Genomic DNA, 26,082 nt, shown 5'->3' with positions numbered 1-26,082 from the left:
GCGGGGCTCGGAGCAGCCCAGTGCAGAACAGGCCGCGAGTGTATGTGGCGGTGACCGCCCTGCCCTCCATGCGCAAGATGCTGGCCGCCCTTTCCCGCCTGCTGCTGCCCAAGGGCCCGGCTGCCCACAAACCGGTGAGTGGAAAAGACAGGAGAGAGGGAGGGGAGGCGGCTGAGGGCAGTGGGCCAGGTGCCCGAGGCGCGAGGCGAGGGGGAAACGGCCACTCCCGAGGGGGCGCGTGGCCTTGGAAGGGAGGCGCTGTCAGGGGCTTGGGCGCGCGCGCGCTGCCAGCTGGGGTCGCGCGCACAACAAAAGGGGGAGAAAGCAGCGCCCTGTAGAAGAGCTGAATCCCTCCAAAGCTCTTTGCCCTCCAGTCTTGGACCTTCAGTCGTTTCTGAGCTATGGCGAGCGAACCTCCTCCTGCTTCTCCTCCTTGGCAGGAAGGGGTTTGCCCTTGCCTTCTGAGGCTGAGAGAATGCGACTTGCCCGATGTCACCCGGTGTCTTTCCACGGCTCCCCAGAGTGCCCTTGAGACTTGTGTTGACACTGTCGGACGCATGCAGTTTGCCAGTGCTATGTAGCCACGGGAGTTGTGGCTTGCACTTTTTGAAAGGCAAGGCTCAAGGCTATGTAAAACGACCGCTCCCAAGACGCCAGGGCAGTTGGGAGGGCTGCCCAGCTGGATTAATTCTACAGTGGTGATAATAATAATAATAATACTAATAATAATAACTCCCAGAGGGACTCGGGGCGGCTCAGAAAACACTCAAGGTGTGACACAAAATACCAAATATCACAAGTGCAAAACAAAACATGGGCAATAAACAGTCAACACAACATCATAATTTCACAGTACCTCCTGGTAAAAACAATAAAATACAGCAATTGCTGTAGATAAAACAACAGTATTCGACCTCAGAATTGTAAAGTGCTAAAAATGGAGTCTAACGGTCCTCATATGTATTATAAGAGAGCCTAAACACGATTGAAGGCATGTCGAAAAAGCCAGGTCTTTAATTGTGTGCGGAAGGTTTGAAGGGTGGGGGCTAGCCTGATCTCCCTTTGGAGGGCATTCCAGAGCCGGGGGGCCATCACCAAGAAGGCCTTCTCTCTCGTCCCCACCAACTGCGGAGGTGGGACCGAGAGAAGAGCCTCCCCGGTAGATCTTAGAGCCCGTGCCTGTTCAAAGAAAGAGATGCGGTCTCGAATATAGGTTGGACCCAATACACACTACACTTGATCTTAGCCAAAAGTCCGAGAAGTGATACCCAAAAGAAGATACAATTACCTAGAAAACACAATAATGCTTGGTTATTTAGAAAGCTGTAAGGAAAAAAGATAGACGCTGCAGATGGATAGACTGTTACTGCATAGACCATGATGGCTTCCCATGCAGCTACTAGCAGGGCTGACCCTGCTTAGCTTCAGGAGGCTGCTTGGCTTTTGTCCTTAACTGCCATTAGGTTGACTTATGGTTGGCAAAAAACACTACTGAGCATTTACTGCTTAAGAAATACTCAATATTTATGGAATTATTGTAAATCAGTGGTTCTCAACCTGTGGGTCCCCAGATGTTTTGGCCTTCAACTCCCAGAAATCCCAGCCAGTTTACCAGCTGTTAGGATTTCTGGGAGTTGTAAGCCAAAACACCTGGAGACCCACAGGTCGAGAACTACTGCTGTCAATCGACAGCTGACTGAACATACACAGAAAGTACAGAAAAGGAATGGAGGGGACATTGTTCCTTCAACAATCCGTTGTTTCAGTCTGAGACTCAAGTTTGTGCCAAAGGAAATGGTAGGGGCTTTCTGGATTATCAGGCTGTCATATGGCATCACATGTTTAAGGGTATAATAAAAGCAAATATTCCACACTACAGACATAGACCATATAATTTAGAGAGAGTCACCTTGTTTAGTACTTTGATGGGAGATTGCCAGCAAATACCAGGTGCTGTAGGCTGTATTTCAGAGGAAGGAACTGGCAAAACCTTGTCAGTTCCTTGAGTAGTCCTTGTCTCAGAAAACCCTATGAAATTCATAGAATCCTAGAATTGTAAGAGAATTTGTGGGCCACTCAGTCCAACCTCCTACCAAGAAGCAGGAACATTTCATTCAAAGCACCCCTGACATATGGCCATCCAGCCTCTGTTTAAAAGCCTCCAAAGAAGGAACCTCCACCACATCTGTGGAGAGGAAGTGGTCTCTTTTTAGGTACAGTAGAGTCTCACTTATCCAAGCCTCTGGATAATCCAAGCCATTTTTGTAGTCAATGTTTTCAATATATCGTGATATTTTGATGCTAAATTCGTAAATACAGTAATTACAACATAACATTACTGCATATTGAACTACTTTTTCTGTCAAATTGGTTGTATAACATGATGCTTTGGTGCTTAATTTGTAAAATCATAACCTAATTTGATGTTTAATAGGCTTTTCCTTAATCCCTCCTTATTATCCAAGATATTCGCTTATCCAAGCTTCTGCTGGCCCGTTTAGCTTGGATAAGTGAGACTCTACTGTATGTGTTTTTGCCCAGTTTCTATTTTTATATAGTTGTCCTCTCTTGCAACTCTGCTGACCCTACTTGTGTGTGTCTTACTCTAAGGTAATAATATATTTAAGATGAAATAATGTCTAGTGTTCTTTTTGTAACCTAAACCATCAAGGTAAGAAAACTGCAACCCAAAACATAGCATCAGTAATTTACACATTTACAGAGCATATTCACTCAGACAGAAACATGGCATTTCATGAAAACCCAAGAACAGAATTAACATCGACTAAATGTTGAGTGAGTACGTTCTGCGAATGAGTAAATACCCCTTACTGCCCAATGACATTGACTTTATGTTAAAGCCTGACCTCTCAGAGAGCTCTATGTGGCACACTGCACTACTGACCCTTCATTGGTAAATAGGATAACCTTGCCCACAGAGACATTAGCCAGTCCTAATCCAATTAATAAGTATGGTTGTCGCGTTGTATGCAAATCCATTTTGTGGCAGAGCTATACAAAGTCGTATCTTCTTTCCTTGAAGCAGTTGTCCTATAAGAGTGTACACTAAAACATATTGTGAGTTCTAATGGCAGTTGTCTCCAACACTTATATATGTTAAGTATAAAAAGAATTTTAAAAAGTAATAGTCCCATATATACTTGTCTGTACTTTAACTTAAGTGGTTTTTAATCCCAGATAGAATTTAAGTGAATTAATAACAGAGGGAAAAAGAGAAAGAAAGGCAAGTTTTTCAATCATTCTCAGTTAAATTTCTGACTGATTACTCAGTAATTTGCCTCCAATGTTCTCTTTCTCTGTTTTTTGCCTGATCTATTTTCTTACTACAGTTGCCTCTCCATATACACAGATTCTGCATCCATAGTTTGAACCACCTAAGGTTTGAATGGTTGGATCTATAGAGAAGATTGGGATGCGATATGATAACTGTGTTTAAATATTTGAAAGGATTTCATTAGGAAGAAGGAGTAGGCTTGTTTTCTGCTACCCTGGAGACTAGGACTCAGAGCAATGGGTTCAAATTACAGAAAAGGAGATTTCATCTGAACATCAGGAACAACTTCCTGACTGTAAGAGCTATTCAGCAGTGGAACTCTCTGCTTAAGTGTGTGGTGGAAGCTCCTTCCTTGGTAGTTTTTAAACAAAGGCTGGATGGCCATCTGTCAGGTGCTTTGATTGTGCTTTTCCTGCATGGCAGGGGGTTGAACTAGATGGCCTATGTGGTCTCTTCCAGCTCTGTTATTCTATGATTCTATTATTCATTCTCTATATATATTAATTTCAAAAAGCAAACCTTGATTTGGCCAATTTATATAAGAGACACCATTTTACTACACCATTGTATATAATGGAACTTGAGCATCCACATATTTGGCAAGGGGGTGGATACAAGCTCCAGTGAATACTGAGAGCCTACTATAGTATGCAATTTTCACATATACAATAGTCTTGAAAACACATATTGACATAACACAAGATATCTTCATGCATCAACATATGTGTTTGATAATTATAGTGAAATCTGTTTCTCATGAATTGTGATATAGTCAATTTTACAATATCAAGGTTATCATGAATATATTACGTTCCTTTCTTATCTGGTTGCTCAAAATTTTGAGTTCTAAGATACAAGGAAGTGTAGGAAATATTTCTGAGTATTGCATTTAACAGAGATATAGTTAATTGTTGTAGAGTCTGCTGCTTCATCTTTTGAAGACATTGGGCATTGTTCTTGCTAGTCAAAGTTCGTTGAAAGTTTGCTTGAAAATACAGTGTTCCCTCGCTACTTCACAGTTCACTTTTTGCTCCCTCGCTGTTTTGCGGGTTTTCAGTTAATAGTAATGTACACATTTATTGTGGTATTTTCGCTGTTTTGCGGGGTTTTGCGGTGTGCAAAGGGTTTTTGGAAGGGGGGGAAGGGAGAATTAAAGGGAGGGGGGGAGGGGAGGGTTGGAAATAAAAAAGGTTATTTAGCTTCCATTCTTCTTCTCTGTCTGTGTACTGTATATTGTAACTGCTAAAATAAAGTACAGACTACATTGTAGTAAGTGGTCTGTGGTTTGCTCTCCTCCACACATAGAATAAATATAATGTCCCTACTTCGTGGATTTTCACTTATTGCGGGTGGTCCTGGAATGTAACCCCCACGATAAGTGAGGGAACACTGTACTATAAAATGGGAATTATACAGTTTCTCATGAACACAAAAGATTCATGTTGTCCTTTTCAAAGATTTCAAGAGTAATAAGTTATTACCATGCTAATTAAAAGTAGTCATAATATTTAGTTTAGACTATTTAAAAAGAAATTCTGTTTTGTTTTCAAATTTTTTCAGTTGATTTTCCTTTCTATCCTTTCCTTCTAATTTGCCTTCTGCAGGGAGCTGTTACTGAGGTAAGATCTTTGTTCATATATTGCATTATCTTTCCTCGCTGTAACTAATAACACATAATTTGATAAAAAGATAGGCCTTTCTTATTTATTTTCTTATTATTACTAGTCACTTTGGCAAAACATATGGTGTGTGGTTTCTTTGGAGAAAGTAAACTGTGGAATATCTTAAATTACACAAATCCTGTATTTATATATATGCGGGAGTGGCCGCTGTTAGCTCTAGCTTCTGTCAACCTAGCAGTTTGAAAACATGCCAATGTGAGTAGATCAATAGGTACCGCTCCGGCGGGAAGGTAGCGGCGCTCCATGTAGTCATGCTGGCCACATGACCTTGGAGGTGTCTACGGACAACGCCAGCTCTTCGGCTTAGAAATGGAGATGAGCACCAACCCCCAGAGTCAGACATGACTGGACTTAATGTCAGGGGAAACCTTTACCTTTTTTATGTGTAGATAGGCTGTCCTAAACATGACTTTATAGAAGTAACAATTTGGCCTTGTTCAAATACAGCTCATGTGACTACGGATAAATTGCAGCTTTAATAAGTTATTTTTGAATCATATTTTCCAGAATTCCCCAGCCAGCACTGCTGTTAGCTATAAGTGCTGCCGGATTCTGGAGATTGTGATTCCAAAGAGTAACTTTTCCATGGTTGAGCGATGTTATTCCTTTCAGTTCTGCTTAGCCAGAAAATTATGCCTTATGCAACGTGAAATGCATGGGCTAATGGGCATTTCCATCTTTTTGTGTGAAATAAAGCAATGCATTGTGGGGAAACCAGTAGTTTATTCCCTTTCCTCCAGATATAACTGTGACCATATTTGTGCCCATTGGCTGCAATTGCTCCTAGACGTCCAGGAACAGGCAGCTGATGGCTTGGGAAGGGGCACCATTCCACGGATGACCACTCTTGAAGCACCTTCTACACTGACCTTATATCCCAGGATCTGATCTCGGATTATCTCCTTATCTCAGATTATATGACAGTGGAGACTCATATAATCCAGTTCAAAGTGGATAACCTGGGATCAGATCCTGGGATATAAGGGCAGTGTAGAAGGGGCCTGATTTGCACTGATCTAACGTAGCAACGTTTTGGATCCTAATCATTTATCAGTTTAAGTGGCATCATTACTTTCCCCAGGATGTGTGGTCTTGTTAATTCCTCTGCTGCCATTCTGCTGACGTAACTAAGTGTAAATATTCTATTCCTTGCTTAACAGTTGTGCTGTGCACATGGTCTGAAGATGTTCAGTAACAACTGTTTGCTTTTATATGTTGCAACACAATCATAATTGGTGGGAGAACAGGTGATACACAGAAAATTGTATCATTCTCTGAACTTTGTACAAGAGGTGGGAAGAATCTTGATCGTTTTAGTATGTATGCCTTTGCTTCCTAATTATTTCTGTATTAACTATTCAAATTGGACAATGACATCTTTATTAGTATGTTAAAATATACTAAACGATACTCAGTAGATATTATGATGAGAGCCAGCATAGTACAATCATTTGAGAGTTGAACTAGGACTCTGGGAGACAAAGGTTTAAATTCGCAATTGGCCATGGAAATGCACTGGGTGATTTTAGGCCACACTCTTTCAGCCTCAAAGGAGATTAGTAGCAACTCCCTTCTGAAAACACTATGATAGGTTTTCCTTAGGTTCACCATAAGTCAGGAATAACTTGAAGGCACACAACAGTAGACTATGATCTATATATACAGTAGAGTCTCGCTTATCCAACATAAACGGGCCGGCAGAACGTTGGATAAGCGAATATGTTGGATAATAAGGAGAGATTAAGGAAAAGACTATTAAACATCAAATTAGGTTATGATTTTACAAATTGAGCACCAAAACATCATGTTATACAACAAATTTGACAGAAAAAGTAGTTCAATACACAGTAATGCTATGTAATTACTGTATTTACGAATTTAGCACCAAAATATCATGGTATATTGGAAACATTGACCACAAAAATGCGTTGGATAATCCAGAATGTTGGATAAGTGAGTGTTGGATAAGTGAGACTCTACTGTATATAAATGTACTGTTCCTTTATAGGACCGAGTAAACAACAAATCCCCTGGGCCAAATCATACCAAATTTGGCAACAAAATGGCACACAACCCAATGAATGACCACCACAAACAAAACAAAACAAAAAAACCCACAGAGAGACAAAGACTTAAAAAGCCAAAAATGCAAGATAATGACACAGCGCATGTCCATGAGTAACTCCCCATCCCTGACGGCCTCCTACACAAGGGACAAAACAAAAACAAAACAGCCGCCCCATCTCTCGCAAGAGGAGACTCCAGGGGAGGAAGAAGGAGCACCTCCGCCTGCCTCCGCTCCCAAAGCCGGGTCTTTGTGCTGCCTGTCTTCCCCGCCTTGGAGGAGCAGCAGGAAGCTGCTGCCCGGCCAAGGAGAGAAGGCAGCGGCGCCACACCGGCGGACGAGGCACCCAGTGGCCCACCTTAGGACACACCGTTGTCAAGGCCTGGGAATGAAGCGGCGAGAGAGAGAGAAGCACCCTGGAGGGAAGGAGATCCCAGGAGGGAAGGAAAGGGGAGGGGAGGAGGGAGAGGTGGGAAAGGGATGTCCACCCGGCCAGCTGCCTCTCAGTCCTGGCCAGGTCCCAGTTTGGAAGTCCCTCAGAGAGAGAGCCCCGTTTGGGAAACAGAACTAGGTGGGAGGGATTCTGTGTGCGTATGCACGCGCGCGCACACATGCACACACCTATGAGTGTATATATATATGTGTGTGTTTACAGTGATATGTGTGTGTATACACACATATCACTGTAAACACACACATATATATATACACTCACAAACATACACACACCTATATGTTCACACACATACTCACAAACATGGGTGGGAGAAACAACTCTTTTCTACTTGACCCAAGTGTGAATGTTGCAGTTGCCCACCTTGATTACCATTGAATAACCTCTCAGCTTCAAAGCCTGGTGTAATGGAAAGCCTTATTTTATTGGTGATTTTTGTCTATGTTATTTAATGTTGATTCAGAGATAAAGGTTTGCAGGAGTTAGCTACTGATGATTGGCTATGTGTCACCATGGTAACGTAGCTGCTTCTGTAGAAATGTAACTATTTCAAAGCTAGCACAAAAGGGGCGGAGCTAGCTGGATGAAAAAGGAGGGAATGTTTTAAAAAGGAGTTGAATTAGGTTCATGTTTCTAGCGAGGGAAGCTAGAGGAAAGACTTGTGTGTGTCTGGGGTTCAGTTATGAAAGTTCTCTAGCCGGTGAGCTAGGAAGAAATCTGAAATTCAGTTATTGGAGTTCTCTAGCCGGTGAGCTAGGAAGAAGAGGTTTGGAGTCCAGTTATGTTCAGGTTCTAGCGAGAGAGCTAAAAATAAGTTGTCTGAAGACAGGTTTAGATTTCCAGCGAGGTAGAGCTAAGGAAAAGTTGAGACAAAGTTTCAGTCAAGTGGTTGATGTTAAAGAATGAAAGATATAGATATATTATGTACAAATGAAACTGAAGAAGTAAACCTTTGCAACAAGTTACGCTTTTTGGACTAAAGAAACCATAAATAAATAATTCTTTGTTTTTTTTTTAATAAAGACGGTTTTATGAGAGTTATGAGAGCCAGTGTAGTATAATAGTTCAGATGTTGAGTCTGCAGTTAGGGTATCCCATGTTTAGTTCCCCTTTGAACCATGAAATTCAGGCCACTTACTCTCTTATAGATTTACGTACTTCACAAGGTTGTTAACAAAATAAAGTGGAAGCAAGGAGAGTACACTATCTTGAGATCACTGGAGAATTGGTTTGCTATTAATATGATAGATGTTTCAGAATGGAACTTTAATTGCTTTTAGATAAAGTTTCACTGTAGAATCACGCTATCCTATTCATCTAGTTTTACCTGCAAGTATTTGCAAGTACTGCATCCATGGATTTAACCAACCACTGCTCAAAAATATTAGGGTAAAAAATCTAAAAAGGAAACCTTGATTTTTTTTTTTATTTTGCACACCAAGTCCTACCATTTCATAGATCCTAACACTCTCTCTAGCATTCATTTTCATTTGTGTTCAGTTGTTGCACTGCTAGACTACAGAGACACCTCAAAACCATGCTGGAGCCCCAGACTATAAGCAAAGCAACTTGTTTATTGAAGAATATATGTAAGCAATAGCAAATCAATGTTCCAAGTCAATGAAACAAGGTTTTAGTCCATCAGGTACAAGATACTTTATGGTCTTGAAGCAAGGGTCCAAGAAAATCAGACACAAGAATCAACTTCAACAAAGTATAAAAATTAGTCCAAGGAACAGGAACAAAACTGGAACAAATAAGAAGATCTTTGGAGCAAGGAATCCAAACTGCAAAACTTTCAGGAACAATGACTGGACAATCCAAAATTCTCCAAGAGCAAAACAAGAACTGGAACAAAACTCCAGATACAAGGCTACATGAACTTGGCATGAATATCCACAAGAACAAGGAACAGGATTCCGTGAGTCCATGAACAGGAACCACGCTTGATGAGCAAAGTTACCATCTCTGAAAATCTCTCGGAAGCAGTTTCTGTTAAGGGTGAAATCAAGGCCGCTTTCCGTGGGAAGTTTGTTCAAACCCTTTTCTCATTATCAGCCTTTTGCTTCATCTCCAAACCTCCCTTTCTTGTCTCTGTTGTAATATAGCTCTCTTTCTGTCAACCTCGTTAGTGTTATCACAACTGAAATGCCCATCTGCCAAGGAATGGTTTGACGTGGACTCTCTCAAGGAATGCATTCAAACTGCCTACTTGAAACCATTGCATGTTTGCTCCCAGAATCCTCAGAGACAAACTCGGGCTGGCCAGGAACAGCAGCTTCACCCAACTCTGGCTGCATGGGAATCCTAGGCTCCAACAAAGATTCTGCTCCATTGCAGGCACAATGACCGGCTGAACAGGACCAACCTAAGGCTCACCTGAAGGCTCAGGTGCAGGCTGGGATACAACATAGAATTTATGTAAGGGAATCCATGTTGCCATGCTGTTGTGTGTAATAGTGTCACAAATATGATGTGCAGATTTGATAAATGTGGATTTAATATGTGTGGGTATGAATGGAACTGTATGGAAGGAAGGAAGGAATGAGAGCTAATAATTTTGAAGACATCATTCAAAAATATTAAGGACAGTGATAAGAGAAATGTTTACAATGTTAAGAAGGAAGTCAACACAGAGTTGCATGCATTTGCTAAAACCAATCAAGAAGAATCAACATCTGACCAGGAAACTCAGATGGAGCCAAGATGGAAGATGTCTAACATTCATTTACAACTTTGGGACAACATCAGCAAAATATTGCTACATAAGTGACCTTATGACAATCCAGAAATTGTGACAGAGAGGAGCTGTTCACCCACTACGCTCTGCTTCTTGGGAAAGAGAGCGATGGTGTACTTTAGAGAGTGTCAGATCTTCTATGGGAAAGCAGGATTATGGTCACTTTGGGGCCTCCTTTTCTCAAGGGAAGAGGAAGGAGTGCATTCTGGAGTCATGTTCTTTTTGGCATTTTGGAATTTTAGGACTTTAGAAATTTTGGAACTATGTGTTGGCAGGCTGCAGAGGAAACAGGGCCTGGCCTAAGCAGGTGCTTCTCCAAGGAAAGAGAAAAGGATATGGTAATATCTGGATGCATGATGAATGCATGTACATGTATGTGAATGCTGAGTAAAAATGTAACCTCCTTTGTTTGTTAGCCAATGTAACTGTAGGTTGCTGTGAATCCAATGTAGTTACATAGAATCTGTATGCCTGTATGTTAAATGTCATTTTTGTGTAAATGTTGTTCTGTAAAAATTCTGATACCCTCTCACACTGAAAATCGCAATAAAAAGAATCTATGCGTTAAAAGTTATTGAAAAGTTATTCACAACAATAGGACAAACATCTTTGGATTTTGGTACCCATGCAGGGCAGGCAGGGGTTTGAAACCAAACCTCAGCCGATACTGAGGGCCCAGTGTACAGTGTTTCTTCGCCACTTTGCCTTCGTTTTTATTAAAAACTATTTTTTACTATTACGAACAGGATGGTTCTACTTCTTTTTGAGTAATAGGAACAAATATAGCCTCAATCTTTCTGGCTCATTAACATGCCCCCCATTACCCCCAACATTTACTTGCTCTAGTAGTTTGATGGATACATTTTTCTGTGACTTTAATAGGGTGGCAAGTTAAGTCAAAATGGTTCTTAATGTTTAACATTTTGGGTGATGGATAAATAATGTCGTATAGTACAGTGTGCAGCATTCAGTTGTTTTAAATTGTTGGACTGAAAGTGGAATTTCCTTCTCCCTTTTTTTAACCAAAAGGTTGCCCGTGTGGTTGTTGCTTCTCGCAATTATGCAGATTTTGCAACAGAGGCTACATTTGATGTTAAGGTAAGCAAATTGATTTCTTCCGGGAAGGTAATGTTTGTTTATAGTGGATTTTGACACTCCACTATTCAAATAGTGCAAAAAATATTGTCTGCAGTATGCCTAGACTAGATCTCCAATGTGCAGATTTCAGAAGGAAAATATACCTGATTGAAAAGTACAAGTAGTAAAGGCTGGGCTTTAGGTAATAATAAAATAGATATTCTCACAGCTTTATTTGGTACTTACTTTGCTTTTTCTTTATGTGGAAATGTCCTTCAGTAATTATGTGCTACGATGTTTAGCCAGGTATTCAGCTCACTGTTTTCTTAGCCGAAATATTACACTTCCCTTGAACATAGAAGTTCCATTCACTCATTCATTCACTTAGGTTATCACTCATCTTTCTTTGATGAATTTGGACACATGAACTCATAGTGTTGTAGGATTCCATTTAGCTGATAGATAAGACTGTGAATATGAAATATTTTTAAAGACAGCTAAATAAGTGGCTGTATTACCAGGAAAAAATTATTAATGAAATATCAGTGAAGACTCTTTTTGTCTGTGCTACTGGACAGTTTGTTTGGTTACACCGTACTGCATTCACTTGTACAGATGTTTCTACCTAGTCCCTCTTGTTCCATGCACTGTCATGTCTATTTCATAACCCATTTCATTTTCCCATTAGTATTTTCTTCAAAGATAACAGAAACAGTGTTGGACTTCCTTGTATTGCCCCCATGTGCACAGTAACTGGAGTTTTTATATTATTTAAGAAAACCAGCCAAGGCAGCTATCAGCTAGATCAGCTAGTCCAGTGTGGACTATACAGTGGTAGGGAGTGAACAGATTTCCTTAAGGATTATTCTGATACCTCAGTGCAGTCAGGTTTAAAGAACCATCTTGGTATGAAAAAAATACATGACTATGTGACCTTGTTTTTTTCAGAAACATGATATCCACCGTTTGGAGGAGAGCCCATCCACAACTGCTGTAATGACTCGAGAGGAGGGTCTGCAGTACTACAAGACTATGCAGACAATTCGGCGCATGGAGTTGAAAGCAGACCAGTTGTATAAACAGAAGATTATTCGAGGTTTCTGTCATTTATATGATGGCCAGGTGGGTGGCTAACTTAATCTGAATTCTTTTGTCTTCTAGTTCATTTTAATCAACTTGTTTATTTGAAAGCACATCTGAAACGTTCATGTCCCTACTCTATGTATATAGATCAATAAAAGGATTCCCAAGGGAATAGGTAATTCTTCACTACAGCGAACAACTTCAGTTGGTATAGAGGACAATTTTCTGCCTTGGAGAGTTTTTGAGGGCCAAAGTGACTACTAAACTGTTTTTATCCCTACTTGAAATTCTTAATGTAAAACAGTGTGCCTTAGTACATTGTTTTACAGCTATTAAATGACACATCTGCAAAAGAAAAGATAATCAAGGGGAACTAGTCTTGATCAGAAATATATTTCTAATATTTAGCACTGTATAACTTAATACTCTGTGGTAGAATTTTTTCCAGTCACTTAAATTTTACAGATCTTTCTCAGGTTGTTTTCACCCTATTATATTCTTTGTATGAATATTCTTATGTCAACCCCATAACATTCCAAAAAATGTGACGAAGGTAGCAATTTATTGTCTTATGTATAAGTAGTAAGGTAAAGGTTTCCCCTGACGTTAAGTCCAGTCATATCTGACTCTGGGAGTTGGTGCTCATCTCCATTTCTAAGCCAAAGTGCTGGCGTTGTCCGTAGACACCTCCAAGGTCATGTGGCCGGCATGATTGCATGGAGCGCCGTTACCTTCCCGCTGGAGCGGTACCTATTGATCTACTCACATTGGCATGTTTTCAAACTGCTAGGTTGGCAGGAGCTGGAGCTAACAGCGGCCGCTCACGCTGCTCCCGGGGTTTGAACCTGGGACCTTTCGGTCTGCAAGTTCAGCAGCTCAGCGCTTTAACGCACTTCGCCACCGGGGCTCCTATGTATAAATAGGATGGTAAATATCACACAAATCCCTCAATTGCCAGCATTTTGCTTTGCAATCATGTAATGTATTATATAGAGACTGGTCTTCTCAATACAGATAACTTTTCTATTTCCTTGGTAAATATTGAGTATTCAGATTTTGCACATCTTAAATTTCTTATTTCATGGCATTTATACACCATGTTTTTTTTACTGCATATCATAGGAAGCTTGCTGTGTTGGACTTGAGGCAGCCATAAATCCAACAGACCATTTGATCACGGCTTACCGGGCTCATGCCTTTACATATACGCGTGGTATTTCAGTTCGTGAAATTCTTGCTGAGCTGACAGGTTTGTGATTCATAAAAATAATGTGTATATTAGAACAAATAGTACTACAATGGTTAGGAACAGGATGGTCAGGTTCAAATCTCTTCTCAGCTGTGAAATCTCATGCTATTTTTTCTGTTAAATTTTCACTGAATCTGTTACATATATATTCTGCCTTTATTCAGTGGCTTTGTTATCTACATTTGGAGTTTCTCTATACCTTATTGCAGTAATGCCATGGTTTTAACACTTTTCTGGACATGTAAACTAGTGATACTAGCATGCATGTTTTATCGTGTATGTCCCCTCTTAAGAACGTTTGCTGTCAAAATTGGTTTTAAGAATATATTTATTGTATGTCATCCTTGAATCTTAGTAAAATTAATGTATTATGTTAGTAGACCTCAAGCTTCATAACTATATTTGGTATGTGCCAAATCAGATATAAAATACCAATTTTTAACTATTTCAGGTCGAATAGGTGGATGTGCTAAAGGCAAAGGAGGCTCAATGCATATGTATGCCAAAAATTTCTATGGTGGTAATGGTATTGTTGGTGCCCAGGTAAGCAAGACCCATAAATAAAAGCAGTCTTGTTTCTGAGTGAAAGAGGTAAATATTTCCTTTAATATAGATTACAATATCATGATGCTCAGTGGATTAACACGTCTATAGTTTTGATGAGTACTGGTTTGTAGTCCTAATATTTTAGTACTTTTTACCATTTCACCTCAGTATAACCTAAATTGAATATAGCTATGTGCATTCCTCAATATAGCTAGTTATCTAGACCCATTTCAGTAAGGCATATGCCCTGGATTTGGGACTGAAAAATCCTAATAGACCAGGAGCTTTGATGAGGGAGAGCCTAGCAAATATAATTTTATTTGTCTGAACCTCTGAGCGCCTTTCAGTATCATTGACTTTGTTATCTTTCTCGGCTGTTTGAATGGGATTAGAAACAGGGTTCTGGTGTTAATGGTCTCTAAGAAACCTCATCTGTTAACTAAAGTAATAGTTTATTCTTAGAATCATAGAATAGTAGTTGGAAGAGACCACATGGGCCATCCAGTCCAACCCCCTGCTAAGAAGCAGGAAATCGCATTCAAAGCACCCCCGACAGATGGCCATCCAGCCTCTGCTTAAAAGCCTCCAAAGAAGGAGCCTCCACCACGGCCCCGGGGAGAGAGTTCCACTGTCGAACAGCTCTCACAGTGAGGAAGTTCTTCCTGATGTTCAGGTGGAATCTCCTTTCCTGTAGTTTGAAGCCATTGTTCCGTGTCCTAGTTTGCAGGGCAGCAGAAAACAAGCTTGCTCCCTCCTCCCTATGACTTCCCTTCACGTATTTGTACATGGCTATCATGTCTCCTCTCAGCCTTCTCTTCTGCAGGCTAAACATGCCCAGCTCTTTAAGCCGCTCCTCATAGGGCTTGTTCTCCAGACCCTTAATCATTTTAGTCGCCCTCCTCTGGACGCTTTCCAGCTTGTCAACGTCTCCCTTCAACTGTGGTGCCCAAAATTGGACACAGTATTCCAGGTGTGGTCTGACCAAGGCAGAATAGAGGGGGAGCATAACTTCCCTGGATCTAGACGCTATTCCCCTATTGATGCAGGCCAGAATCCCATTGGCTTTTTTAGCAGCCGCATCACATTGTTGGCTCATGTTTAACTTGTTGTCCACAAGGACTCCAAGGTCTTTTTCGCACACACTGCTGTCAAGCCAGGCGTCCCCCATTCTGTATCTTTGATTTGCATTTTTTCTGCCGAAGTGAAGTATCTTGCATTTGTCCCTGTTGAACTTCATTTTGTTAGTTTTGGCCCATCTCTCTAGTCTGTCAAGATCGTTTTGAATTCTGCTCCTGTCTTGCCAGATGTCGCTCATTTTTTTTCATAAAATGCTGCTGCTTGACTTGTTTGCATACATTCTGTTCTAGGTTCCTTTGGGAGCTGGCATTGCATTGGCATGCAAATACTTTGGGAAAGATGAGATCTGTGTGACATTGTATGGTGATGGTGCTGCCAACCAGGTAAGCCAAGGTTTATTCTGTGTAGCCTAGAAATATATTTAACTAGTCCTGGAGAAACTACAGGAAAAAAGAGTACACCGTACTGGGTTGTTCAGTCGTTTTCGACTCTTCGTGACCTCATGGACTAGTCCACACCAGAGCTCCCTGTCGGCTGTCACCGTCCCCAGTTCCTTCAAGGTCGAGCCAGTCACTTCAAGGATACTGTCCATCCATCTCATCCTTGGTCGTCCTCTCTTCCTTTTTCCTTCCATTTTCCCCAGCATCATGATCTTCTCCAAGCTTTCCTGTCTTCTCATGATGTGGCCAAAATACTTCAACTTTGCCTCTAATATCCTTCCCTCCAGTGAGCAGTCGGGCATTATTTCCTGGAGTATGGACTGGTTGGATCTTCTTGTGGTCCAAGGCACTCTCCGGATTTTCCTCCAGCACCAAAGTTCAAAAGCGTCTATCTTCTTTTGCTCAGCCTTCCTTATGGTCCAGCTCTCGCATCCATAGGTTACTATGTATCGGGTATAATATTCTCTTAAATACATTGTGTTTCCAAATATGGGTAGTAAGAATTCACTTTGCATGGATTGACCTCCAAATATGCCACATTTTTTCCCTTTGAACAAGAAAAACAGCTACATTGTCCATGAGCAAAATCCAAAAACAAGGTTTTAAAATACCTTTATAGAATGCTATAAATGGACACACTTTTGAGTCCTCCAGGATTATTTATCAAGTTATGAAGTGGGGATAATAGAGTAACCCAAAAATCATCCTGACTAGGTGGTGAGGTGTCATGTTCTGCAGTTAGACTGAAGTCCTAAAATGGAGTTTGCAAATGTGAAAAATTAATTTGAGGTGTGTTGCTCTCAATTTTCACCTAGTGATGTGGAAACAAGTGACTTTTTCCATTTACTTAGAGAAAGGGATGCCAGTCATTCAGTGAACTCTACATTGTCTTTTTTGAAGCAGTGAGAAGCATCAAGAAACATGCAATCTTCATATCAAAACAGCTGGAAGCTAAATTTAGGTGGGCCAAAAAACACAGTCAGCTAAAACAAAATTATTAGTATTACATCATGGATAGAAGAAAGTGTCTTAACTATGTATTCTGTATCTTCTACATGTAGTCAAGATGATATTTGGATCTTTCCATTCTTCTTCATGCCTGGTGAAATCTTTATGGGATCTCAAAAGCTTACCTCTTAATGATATCTTGGTTGCACAATAAAAGTATAATTGAATCCCATTTTTGGACTTCCTCATATAAAATCACACACGTGTGAGCTTGATGGATAGCTGTCGAACATGCAGTTTCAATAGTTTTGTGCTCCTTACTAGAATGACTCCGCTTTCTAGCAAGAGGGAGGTTGACATTGGGAGGAATAGAAACTATTAAGTGCAGGAATAGAAACTATTAAGTCTCTGCTTTATCTAGATCAGGCATGGGCAAACCTCAGCCCTCCAGGTGTTTGGACTTCAACTTCCACAATTCCTAATATCTGGGAGGCTGTTGGGGATTGTGGGAGTTAAAGTCCAAAACACCTGGAGGGCTAAAGTTTGCCCATATCTGATCTAGAGCCACAGATTGGATAATGTCTGTGTTTCGGTGTATCATGTGTGATAACAATATGCAAGTAATAAATGTGACGAGTGAAGATTTCTGATCTCGCTGTTCTTTTGCATTTTATTTAATCCTCTCTTTTTTATGATATTACTAGTGCCTTTAGCCTATCAGTAAGACATTGCTATGAAGGACAAATATACACTTAGGACCTCACCACATTACAGAATTTTAGCATCCCAGGATGCTGGAAGGATCGAGCCTGTCAGAGTCCATCAGATGATGTAGGGCTACTTCTGGCAGGGCTCCATGCTTCCAGCGTCCTGCAGGCATCATCAGATGCTGCCCAGAGAACACAGGCTGAAGTATCCTCATGCCCGATCTAGGAGGCAAGAGTGGGGGGAAGCTGGGCAGCAAAGCTTCCAATTGTGGGATGAGTAAGAGGCCATGCAAGGCGACAGTTTTCCCTGTTGCTCATCAAATCCCCCCACTATAGCCTGCAAATTGGACATCAATATGATGAGGTCCTAATTGAAGAAACAAGAAACACAGTTTTCCTTCATCTTACAAGTGTACCCACCCAGCTCAGATGAAAATAAAGTTGTAGGCAGATATGTCTTTGTGTTAAAGAATGTAAAGAAGCAGAGAAATGTAAATTTATTCCTTTATTTATGAATAATGCAGCTTGGATAGGGATCATTTATGAATAAAGCAGCTGGGCCGGTATCCCAGCTCATGTCACAGGTTGGACTGCTTGTATTGTAGCAGTTTGATCATACTAATTTAGTAATCCACACTGGTATTACCAGAACAGAAACGACAATGACTAGAGTATGGTGGCTTTGAGGGGGAAATCCTATAGTAAGACAATGAATCTAATTGTAATCAAGGTTGGAAAGGATATATTCTCAGCTGTACCTTGCTTTACATTAGCGAAATGTGCCAACAGTAAATATATATATGTATGCAGTTCAAATTATATAGCAAAATGAAAGAACTGGAAACATACTAACCTTTTATTAATATTTTAGGGTCAAATATTTGAAACATTTAACATGGCAGCCTTGTGGAAATTGCCTTGCATTTTCATCTGTGAGAACAACCGATACGGAATGGGTACTTCTGTAGAAAGAGCTGCAGCCAGTACAGACTACTATAAAAGGGGAGATTTTATTCCAGGTCTTAGGGTAAGAATGATTTGATTTGATATCTTTAAAAAATAAAATAGGGGTTGATACATTTGAAACAAGCCTTATGCTTTTTACCAACAGGTTGATGGTATGGATGTTCTTGCTGTCAGAGAAGCAGCAAAATTTGCTGCCAACCACTGCAGATCAGGAAAAGTAAGTTGCAGTTTGCATACATGTGTTTTGATTATGTATTGCATGATGAATCAGATTAAGTACAGTGGAGAGTTCTAAAGTTGGAGGTTTTTTGTTTTGTTTTTTAAAAAAGGAGTATGGTTACTTGCACAATGCATGTGTGGTGCTCCTATTTTTGAAGTTATATATGAATTGCAAAATGAGCATTCCATATGCCAGTACTTGAATAAAAGAAAAAGCACATTTTAATAACATAAAGAATTCAGTATAGCCATTAAAGAGATCATTGGTTTTCTCAAAATCACTTCATGTTTCTTTAGGACAATGATTTCAGTCCAGTTATCTTGGTGACTATCTACTTTTTTCCTTCCTTTTTCTTGGGCTTTTATTACATTCCTGCCAAGGTTGTTTCCCACTACAGCTGTAGTGAGATCCTTAGTAAAAGAAATACTACTTTGTGAGCTAGTATTTGATTGGAATACTAGCTTGCAAGCTAAGATTGTATTAGGCCTTTAAGCACTGATTAATACATAATAGGAGACAGTGGATTAACTAACCAAGAAATATTGCATTAAGTATTTCTTTCTTCAGTATTCCTGATACAATGAATATGGAGGCAAAAAGCATTTTAATTTTACTTTAAGCCTTGCCTGCTATAGGAACTGCACAAGAGTAGGCCATGAACTAAGTATTAGAGAGCTGTTAAGACGCCCAAGTTGCAAACAGAAAACATGCCTCTCCTTTAAAGTATTTCCTGCTGCAACACAAATGTACATAAAAAACAAGTGTGCTGTCATATTCAAAAGTATCCATTTTACTCATAAAACTTACACAGACCTCACTGATCAACTATATCACAAAAGTATATTTAATGAAAAGCTCTATAGCTACCCAGATTACTTTAGTTCTTCCTTTGTAATAAATTTACTGCAAAGCATTTAAGTGCTTGAAGATAAGTGCTGATACATGTATACAAAAAGGTTCACAAGTAGGAAGGACGGAGTTGCTCTAATCTAGCTATAGGTATATTATCTCAACTGAAGTGCATGAGATGCATTGCATTAAATGAGACTTTGATAAATGAAGAACAAATACTCAGTTATGAATATTTACATTCTACAGTAGGTTAGACTTGAGCAATTTCTTTTCATAAAGAGAAAAACTAAATATTAATATCTGAAAAATAAACAAATGCCTGAAAAGAAATTGCTCATATCTCTCCAGTAACCTCAGTTTATGATTCTCCTTATTAGTCAAGACCATTGCAGGTTATTTGCTACTTTGTTTTTTGTTAGGACTGAGCTAAGGCAAAATAATGTAGGAAGCAGACAAAAACTGTCAATTGCACAGGTTATTATACTACTATATCTACAATCACATCTACCTCAGTTAATGTCGTAAATGTAATCCTAAACTGCAGACACATTTGTCGTGACCACTTTAGTAAAATATAGCTGCCATATTTGTAAAGCTGTTAAAGCCTGTGACCTTTCATTTTTTAGGGTCCTATTGTGATGGAGCTACAAACATATCGTTATCATGGCCACAGTATGAGTGATCCTGGAGTCAGGTATGCTGTTTCTCTCAGTATTTCAAACTGTTCTTAAGATGGAGGGAGAAATGAATTTATTGTGCCTTTTGGTATTTCAAAATACACTGGGATAAATGCCTATATTTTCATGCATTCCTATCTTCTATTTTTATGTTTATGTATTACTAGCTTGAGGACCCAGCGGTGCCTGGGTCATTTGAGAATGGTATTATTTGTCTTTCAATGTTATGTATTCTGTTTGGAGTGGGTGAACTACAATTCCCAGAATCGTGGCTCAATCCTCCCCAAACCCTGTCAGTATGAAAAGTTGGCCATTTTGGGGCTGTGTCCCAAGTGTGGTCTGTCGTTGGCTGGTCATCGCCTGGCTGCAGTACTCTCTGGATGGGGGTGAATGACTACAACTCCCAGAGTCCTGGGGCAATTGCCGAAAACATCTGTCAGTATGCACAGTAGGCAATGTTCAGTGTGTGTGCCAGGTTTGGTCCAGATCCGTCATTGGCTGGGTTTAGTGGTCTTTGGATGCAGGTGAACTACAACTCCCAAAATAAAGGGTCATTCCCAAAAACACCTGCAGTATGTTCAGTTGGTCATGAGGATTCTCTGTATGAAGTGTGGTCCTAGTGCATTGTTGGTGGGGGGTCAGTGTTTATCTGGCTGCAGGTGAACTATAACTCCCTTTTCCCCAAACTTGTCCAATATGTTGTATTGGTTATGTGTGCCAAGTGTGATGCTCATTCATTGCAGGTGAACTATAAATCCCAGTACCCACTACTCCTCAAGTTCCAGTCCAGTTCCCCTCAAAAGCCACCAGTAGTCAAATCTGGGCATATCGGGTCTGCATGGCAAGTTTGGCCAACAGCCATCATTATTTGGGTTCATAGTGTTCTGGGTGTAGGTGAACTACAACTCCTCTATATTCCCCAGTAGGAGTGACAGTGCTCTGACTTGATGCAGGGTGAACTACAACTTCCACCATGTGGAGTCAATCCCTAAACTCCTCCAGTTAGTTTAGTTGCAGGTCAGTTCTGCTCTGTTTGTTATGCAGAGAGATTGGAAAGGAAAGGGCAGTGGGCGGGGCCATGCAAATTCCACACCAATGGAGAACCCTGGGATGCCTGCCTGTGGTGGAAGAAAAAGCAAAATCTAGGATGAAATGGTCCCCAAACAAAAGCATTCCTTGGGTGGTGTGCTGTATTGTTTGGGAAGGACATTGGCAGGGGCTGGGCTGCATATTCATGGCACTCGCTGTAACCGCAATGTCAGTGGAAAAGAGTGACTTGCTAGATTCTTACCCCTAGGAAGTATAGCCTGTTTGTGGGGGCCGGAGGCTGTCTGTGTGAGCAGACATCTCTGCCACATACACACATATGGGTTGTTGCTTTTATTATGGATTTAGATTAGATTTAGATAGATTAGATTTAGAAGATTAGATTTAGATAAGCAGTTTTCAACAAACCTCTGCTGTAAACCTTACAGTAGAAAGAAATGGCATTCCAAAGAAAAACTGAAGTAATAGATTTTGAGAAGTTGTAAAGTTTCTAATGTTTGTGTAGAAAAGCAATCTATAATAATGTGGATTAACCCTTGCTTTGCTATTTTTCTACTCACTGTCATTTGAAGCAATGATTTTTATACATGTCCTATTTATTAATTTGCACAGAGCAGCATGGAAGCAGCAACTGACTTCAGGTGTTAGCATATGGCCAATTTCATGCTTTCACTTTCTGTGCAAAAGAGAGAAGCCTCTTATCCTGGAGGATTGAAGGTCATAATTTGCAATTATGTAAATGTGAGAAAACATGTTTGCCTTAAACCAGAACCCAAAATCAGTTTTCTGCTCAACCGGAGAGAAGAGGTGGTCCTAACATGTATTTGGATCAGTGTTTATGGGATTGTCAATGCTAAGCATAATCCCCTGATATTAGTGGAGGCAAGCCCAGAAATGTGAATCACACAGAAAAACAGAACATATGCTCTCTGATGGTGGGTGAGCCTTACTCCAAAATCAAGTAGTTTTAGGCAAGAGTGAAACGTGCCTTCTGTTGCTGTGGTGGTCATCATCATAATTTATTTATATAGTACAAGAAAAAGAACAAGACAAAACAGTTGCCTGCTCTCAAACTTACAATCTAAAGAGACAAAACACAGGAAAACAGAGTGGCAGTGGAGGTGCAGATTGGGCCCAGTTTCCTCCTTCTCACTCTGCTTTCTCAGTTCTGAATAATCTTTATTGATGACCTGAAGTTGATTCAGCAACATTAATCCGGGTGTTTTTAGTTTTTGCTAGCACTGTAGAAACAAAAGTAGCGTGTTTGCCCATCTGAGGGCAATACTGACTGTGGCAAAATCTTAAATTGGATATAATTTAAAACCTTGATTTGTAACTGGATCGATTCACTAAACGTCCAGAGCACATCATAATTCTGATATTCCAAATCTACAGGTTGATGGTTTTGTTAATCTTATTGGCATAGTGGACAGTACACATGCCGAAAGATACTTAGCGGAAAAAGAAAGAATGGTCATTACATGTAAGCAAGAACAACAACAAAAAATCGCCTTTTCTATTTTATTTTGGACTGGTCAAAAAGATAAAGAATTACCGGAACAAGTACAGATCCATTGCTGGATATTCCTGTCCATTTGTCTTCATATATAGGGACACCTTTTTTAGAAGAAGAAGAAGAAGGTTTCTACATATTTAAAATAAGACCATCCGGAATTACCCAATTGCAGCAATAAGAGAAGTGAATGAGTGTTGTCACTGAGTACTTACTCTTAAGAAAAACTGTCTATTACACTGTTTATCATAGGCTTCCCTTTTTTGCAGTTACCGAACAAGAGAAGAGATTCAAGAAGTGAGAAGCAAGAGCGATCCCATTACTCTCCTGAAGGACAGAATGGTCAACAATAACTTAGCCAGTGTGGAAGAACTGAAGGTAGTAAGACTTCATTCTGAATGTAGCAGTACAAATAGTTTAGCACATCTTAATTGAATCATTAGAATGCATTAGGAGCCCCCGATGGTGTAGTGGGTTAAAGCCTTGTGACTTAAAGGTTGGGTTGCTGACCTGAAGGCTGCCAGGTTCGAATCCAACCCAGGGAGAGTGTGGATGAGCTCCTGCTATCAGCTCCAGCTCCATGCGGGGACATGAGAGAAGCCTCCCACAAGGATGGTAAAAACATCAAAACATCAGGGCATCCCCTGGGCAATGTCCTTGCAGACAGCCAATTTTCTCACACCAGAAGCGACTTGCAGTTTCTCAAGTCACTTCTGACATGGAAAAAAAATTAGAATGCATTAGCCTTAAATAGTGTTCAATTACACTAAGGATGCTTCTGCAGACTCTATAATGCAGTTCAAGGGTGGGATGTCCACAAAACATACACTTCCAATGTGTGCTGCTGCAGACATCAAGCCAGAATCAAAATGTTAAGATAATCTCACCAGAAATTCCAGATCAAGCCAGATAATGTTCTGCAGAGCTCAACCCTGGAGAACATTAAAAATGTCGAAACACAGCTGGCCAGAAGGTTGACAATTGTGAAGCCTTTGTTTCCAAAAAGGTACCAAAATCCATCTGAACATATTTTACAGGAATCAAAAAAAGTGCTGAGGCTATGTATTCTTTGGCTATAAAATGCAATTTCCCAAGCTCTGTACCAAAGCGATTTGATACAGTTTGACTGTTTTGATCTTTACATAATATTCTACTCCTAGCCAACAATGGGCTGCCAGCTATAATTAATTTTTCCATTTTTTATGGGATTTGATACCTTTAGGAAACAAACTCCTCAATTGCTTCCTCGGGAGAGGAAACCACATCTTTCCCATGGGAACTTGTTCTTATTTCCTTTGCCTTGGCACAGTCTTACACTGATCCTGAACGAATATCAGCTCATCTCAGCCGACTGCATAAGGAAAAAGAACCCAGCTTTTTCTGGCGTCTGTGTAACCAAAGATACTGTGCTTCCTGGATTTGGTTCTGATCCACTTTTAGCAGATATTATAGCCACTCTCCCAGCCTCAAACTAGTTTCCTGGAGTTTGTGTAGGCACTACGCAGCAAAATCAGTTTGTTTTAATGCACTTCAAAACTGGATTATAGTGACTGTTAAACCAGCACTCATTTAATCATATTTTGGCGTGGCATAAAATGATCAAAATTGCCTTTCAGAAGGCAGTATCCGTTTCTGGGTGCTATTTTTGTGCTGCCATTGATTTATTTGTGGAATAAATTTATCTTGCTATTTTCTCTACTATGCCCAGGAATTGCCTGAGTTGTTCCTCACATTGACCCTTATATAAGGCTTAGGAAAATTTAGATTTTTTTTTTAATGAAGTAAGTTCAAGGAGAGGAATGTGTATCTCTGCACACTATTGGCTCTGCTAACTAGGAGTGAAAGGGGTTGGACGCTGATGGAGGCCCACCAAATTGCTGATTATGTTCTCACTACAGTGCTTGAATCTCTTGTCTGTGGTGTCAGAAATAGCTACTCTGATATCACAGCTACTTTCTGGGTCTTCAGTTCAAACCTGAAAGAGGTTGCATATGAACAGTATGCTTGTAAATTGGGATTTCAACTCTAAAAGGTAGTACTTGAATTTTCCATGGCTGTATTACAAGCCTGAATATTCAAGTGATAAACAATTTGTTAGTACTGTGTGTACTAAAGCACTGGGTGCTAAAGTAGTGGTGTGTAGATTTGGATGAAGGGGAGTCTGCCTTCTTGATCGGATGGGTTTTTTTCTTATTTCTTGTAGGAAATTGATGTAGAAGTAAGGAAGGAGATAGAAGATGCCGCACAATTTGCCACAACTGACCCCGAACCACCTCTGGAAGACCTAGGCAATCATATCTATTATAAAGAACCACCCTTTGAGGTGCGTGGCCCAAATCAGTGGATTAGGTACAAATCTGTGGGCTAAATAATTTTATACTCAAGTTACCATTCAAATTGGTGCTTTTATAGTGAAGTTTAATTCCTCCCTTTATTCTAAGGAGTAGTCCATTTGGCAGCAAAATAGGCATTGTATTGTGGAGAAAGCGGGGAAGGGGGAAATATTATAAGCATATAATTCTGAAAGACACCTGTTCAAGAAAGAACTAAATTTATTAATATATATCAAAGCTTCAGTCTTTTTGGATTGCTGTATTTATGAAAGCTGTTCATCTAAAATCATATATGTATATTAAAAATGGCACATTAAAACTTCCTGAGTATTTCCCATGGAGTCTGTGTACATCTTCTCTACCCTCTTTCCCAGAGAAAAGAAACCTGTTTTCAGCATGCTTATTTTTAACCTTAACCTTTCAAATATGTTCTTATATTCAATATTTAATCCTTTCTTTTTCAGAAAGCTTGCACAAATGTAGATATTTTAAAGGTTTCTCTTAATTGCTGATAAAACTATACACTGTACTGGTTTATATTAATCAGAAGGTGGCAGATGTGTTCAAGAGCCTTTGCTATTCACAAAACGGGTACTATATTTATAGTTAAATATTAGTAGTTAAAGTGCACAAGCTGATTTTCAATTCTATATCTAAATCATTTCCATAGCTATTGTAGCATATACATATCCAAAAAATACATAATTAAGAGCAGTGTGTATTCTACTACATTTCAATATAATACAATATGGCTAACTTCAAAAGAGAAATCACAGCACTATTTACAACAACATTGTGGTCCTTCTGTGTTTTAAATATAATACATTCGTAGAAAGTCTGTTTAACATATATTTTGTGCAAAACATACAGGACCTCTATAAGACATATATACAAAAATTAATAACTTAGTTGGAATGTGTCCCCATTTTTCTCTTTGGATTACCAGCCTTTATCATAGTTGAAGCGTTAACCTTCCATTTCCAAGGCTTTATCATTCAATTTTCTGTGCTTTAATACTGCATTCCAAATTCGGCAAAGAAGACCACCACTGTAGAAAGGGAATGTAATAATAACTTTAGTTTCGAAGTGTATTGGAAAACACCAACTTCTA

General features: G+C 39.9%; 2 protein-coding genes across 4 annotated transcripts in view; one reads left to right on the top strand and one right to left on the bottom strand.

Annotated features, from left to right (window-relative positions):
• Positions 1–25,306, top strand: pdha1 (pyruvate dehydrogenase E1 subunit alpha 1). 2 transcript variants are annotated; one of them, XM_008107297.3, is made up of 12 exons: positions 1–134; positions 4,900–4,914; positions 11,266–11,334; positions 12,262–12,435; positions 13,519–13,645; positions 14,097–14,188; positions 15,559–15,651; positions 18,235–18,390; positions 18,475–18,546; positions 20,028–20,095; positions 22,908–23,016; positions 24,842–25,306. In XM_008107297.3, exons 1-12 carry the CDS (start codon positions 69–71, stop codon positions 25,004–25,006), a joined length of 1,206 nt encoding a protein of 401 aa, XP_008105504.1. In that variant the 5' UTR covers positions 1–68; the 3' UTR covers positions 25,007–25,306. The 2 variants fall into 2 exon arrangements, with proteins under 2 accessions (XP_008105504.1, XP_008105505.1); XM_008107298.3 differs by lacking the exon at positions 4,900–4,914 and having other exon boundaries at positions 2–134.
• Positions 25,173–26,082, bottom strand: part of map3k15 (mitogen-activated protein kinase kinase kinase 15) — a 91,965-nt gene continuing 91,055 nt past the window's right edge. For both annotated transcript variants that reach the window (XM_016992395.2, XM_008107296.3), the window contains one exon: positions 25,173–26,019. In XM_016992395.2, coding sequence (XP_016847884.2) covers positions 25,938–26,019 — 82 coding nt within the window. In that variant the 3' untranslated portion in view covers positions 25,173–25,937. The remainder of the gene's footprint in view (positions 26,020–26,082) is intronic.

The sequence above is a fragment of the Anolis carolinensis genome, chromosome 3 (genome assembly GCF_035594765.1).
Source record: "Anolis carolinensis isolate JA03-04 chromosome 3, rAnoCar3.1.pri, whole genome shotgun sequence".
Lineage (NCBI taxonomy): Eukaryota > Metazoa > Chordata > Lepidosauria > Squamata > Dactyloidae > Anolis > Anolis carolinensis.
This window is presented reverse-complemented; position numbering and strand designations above follow the sequence as displayed.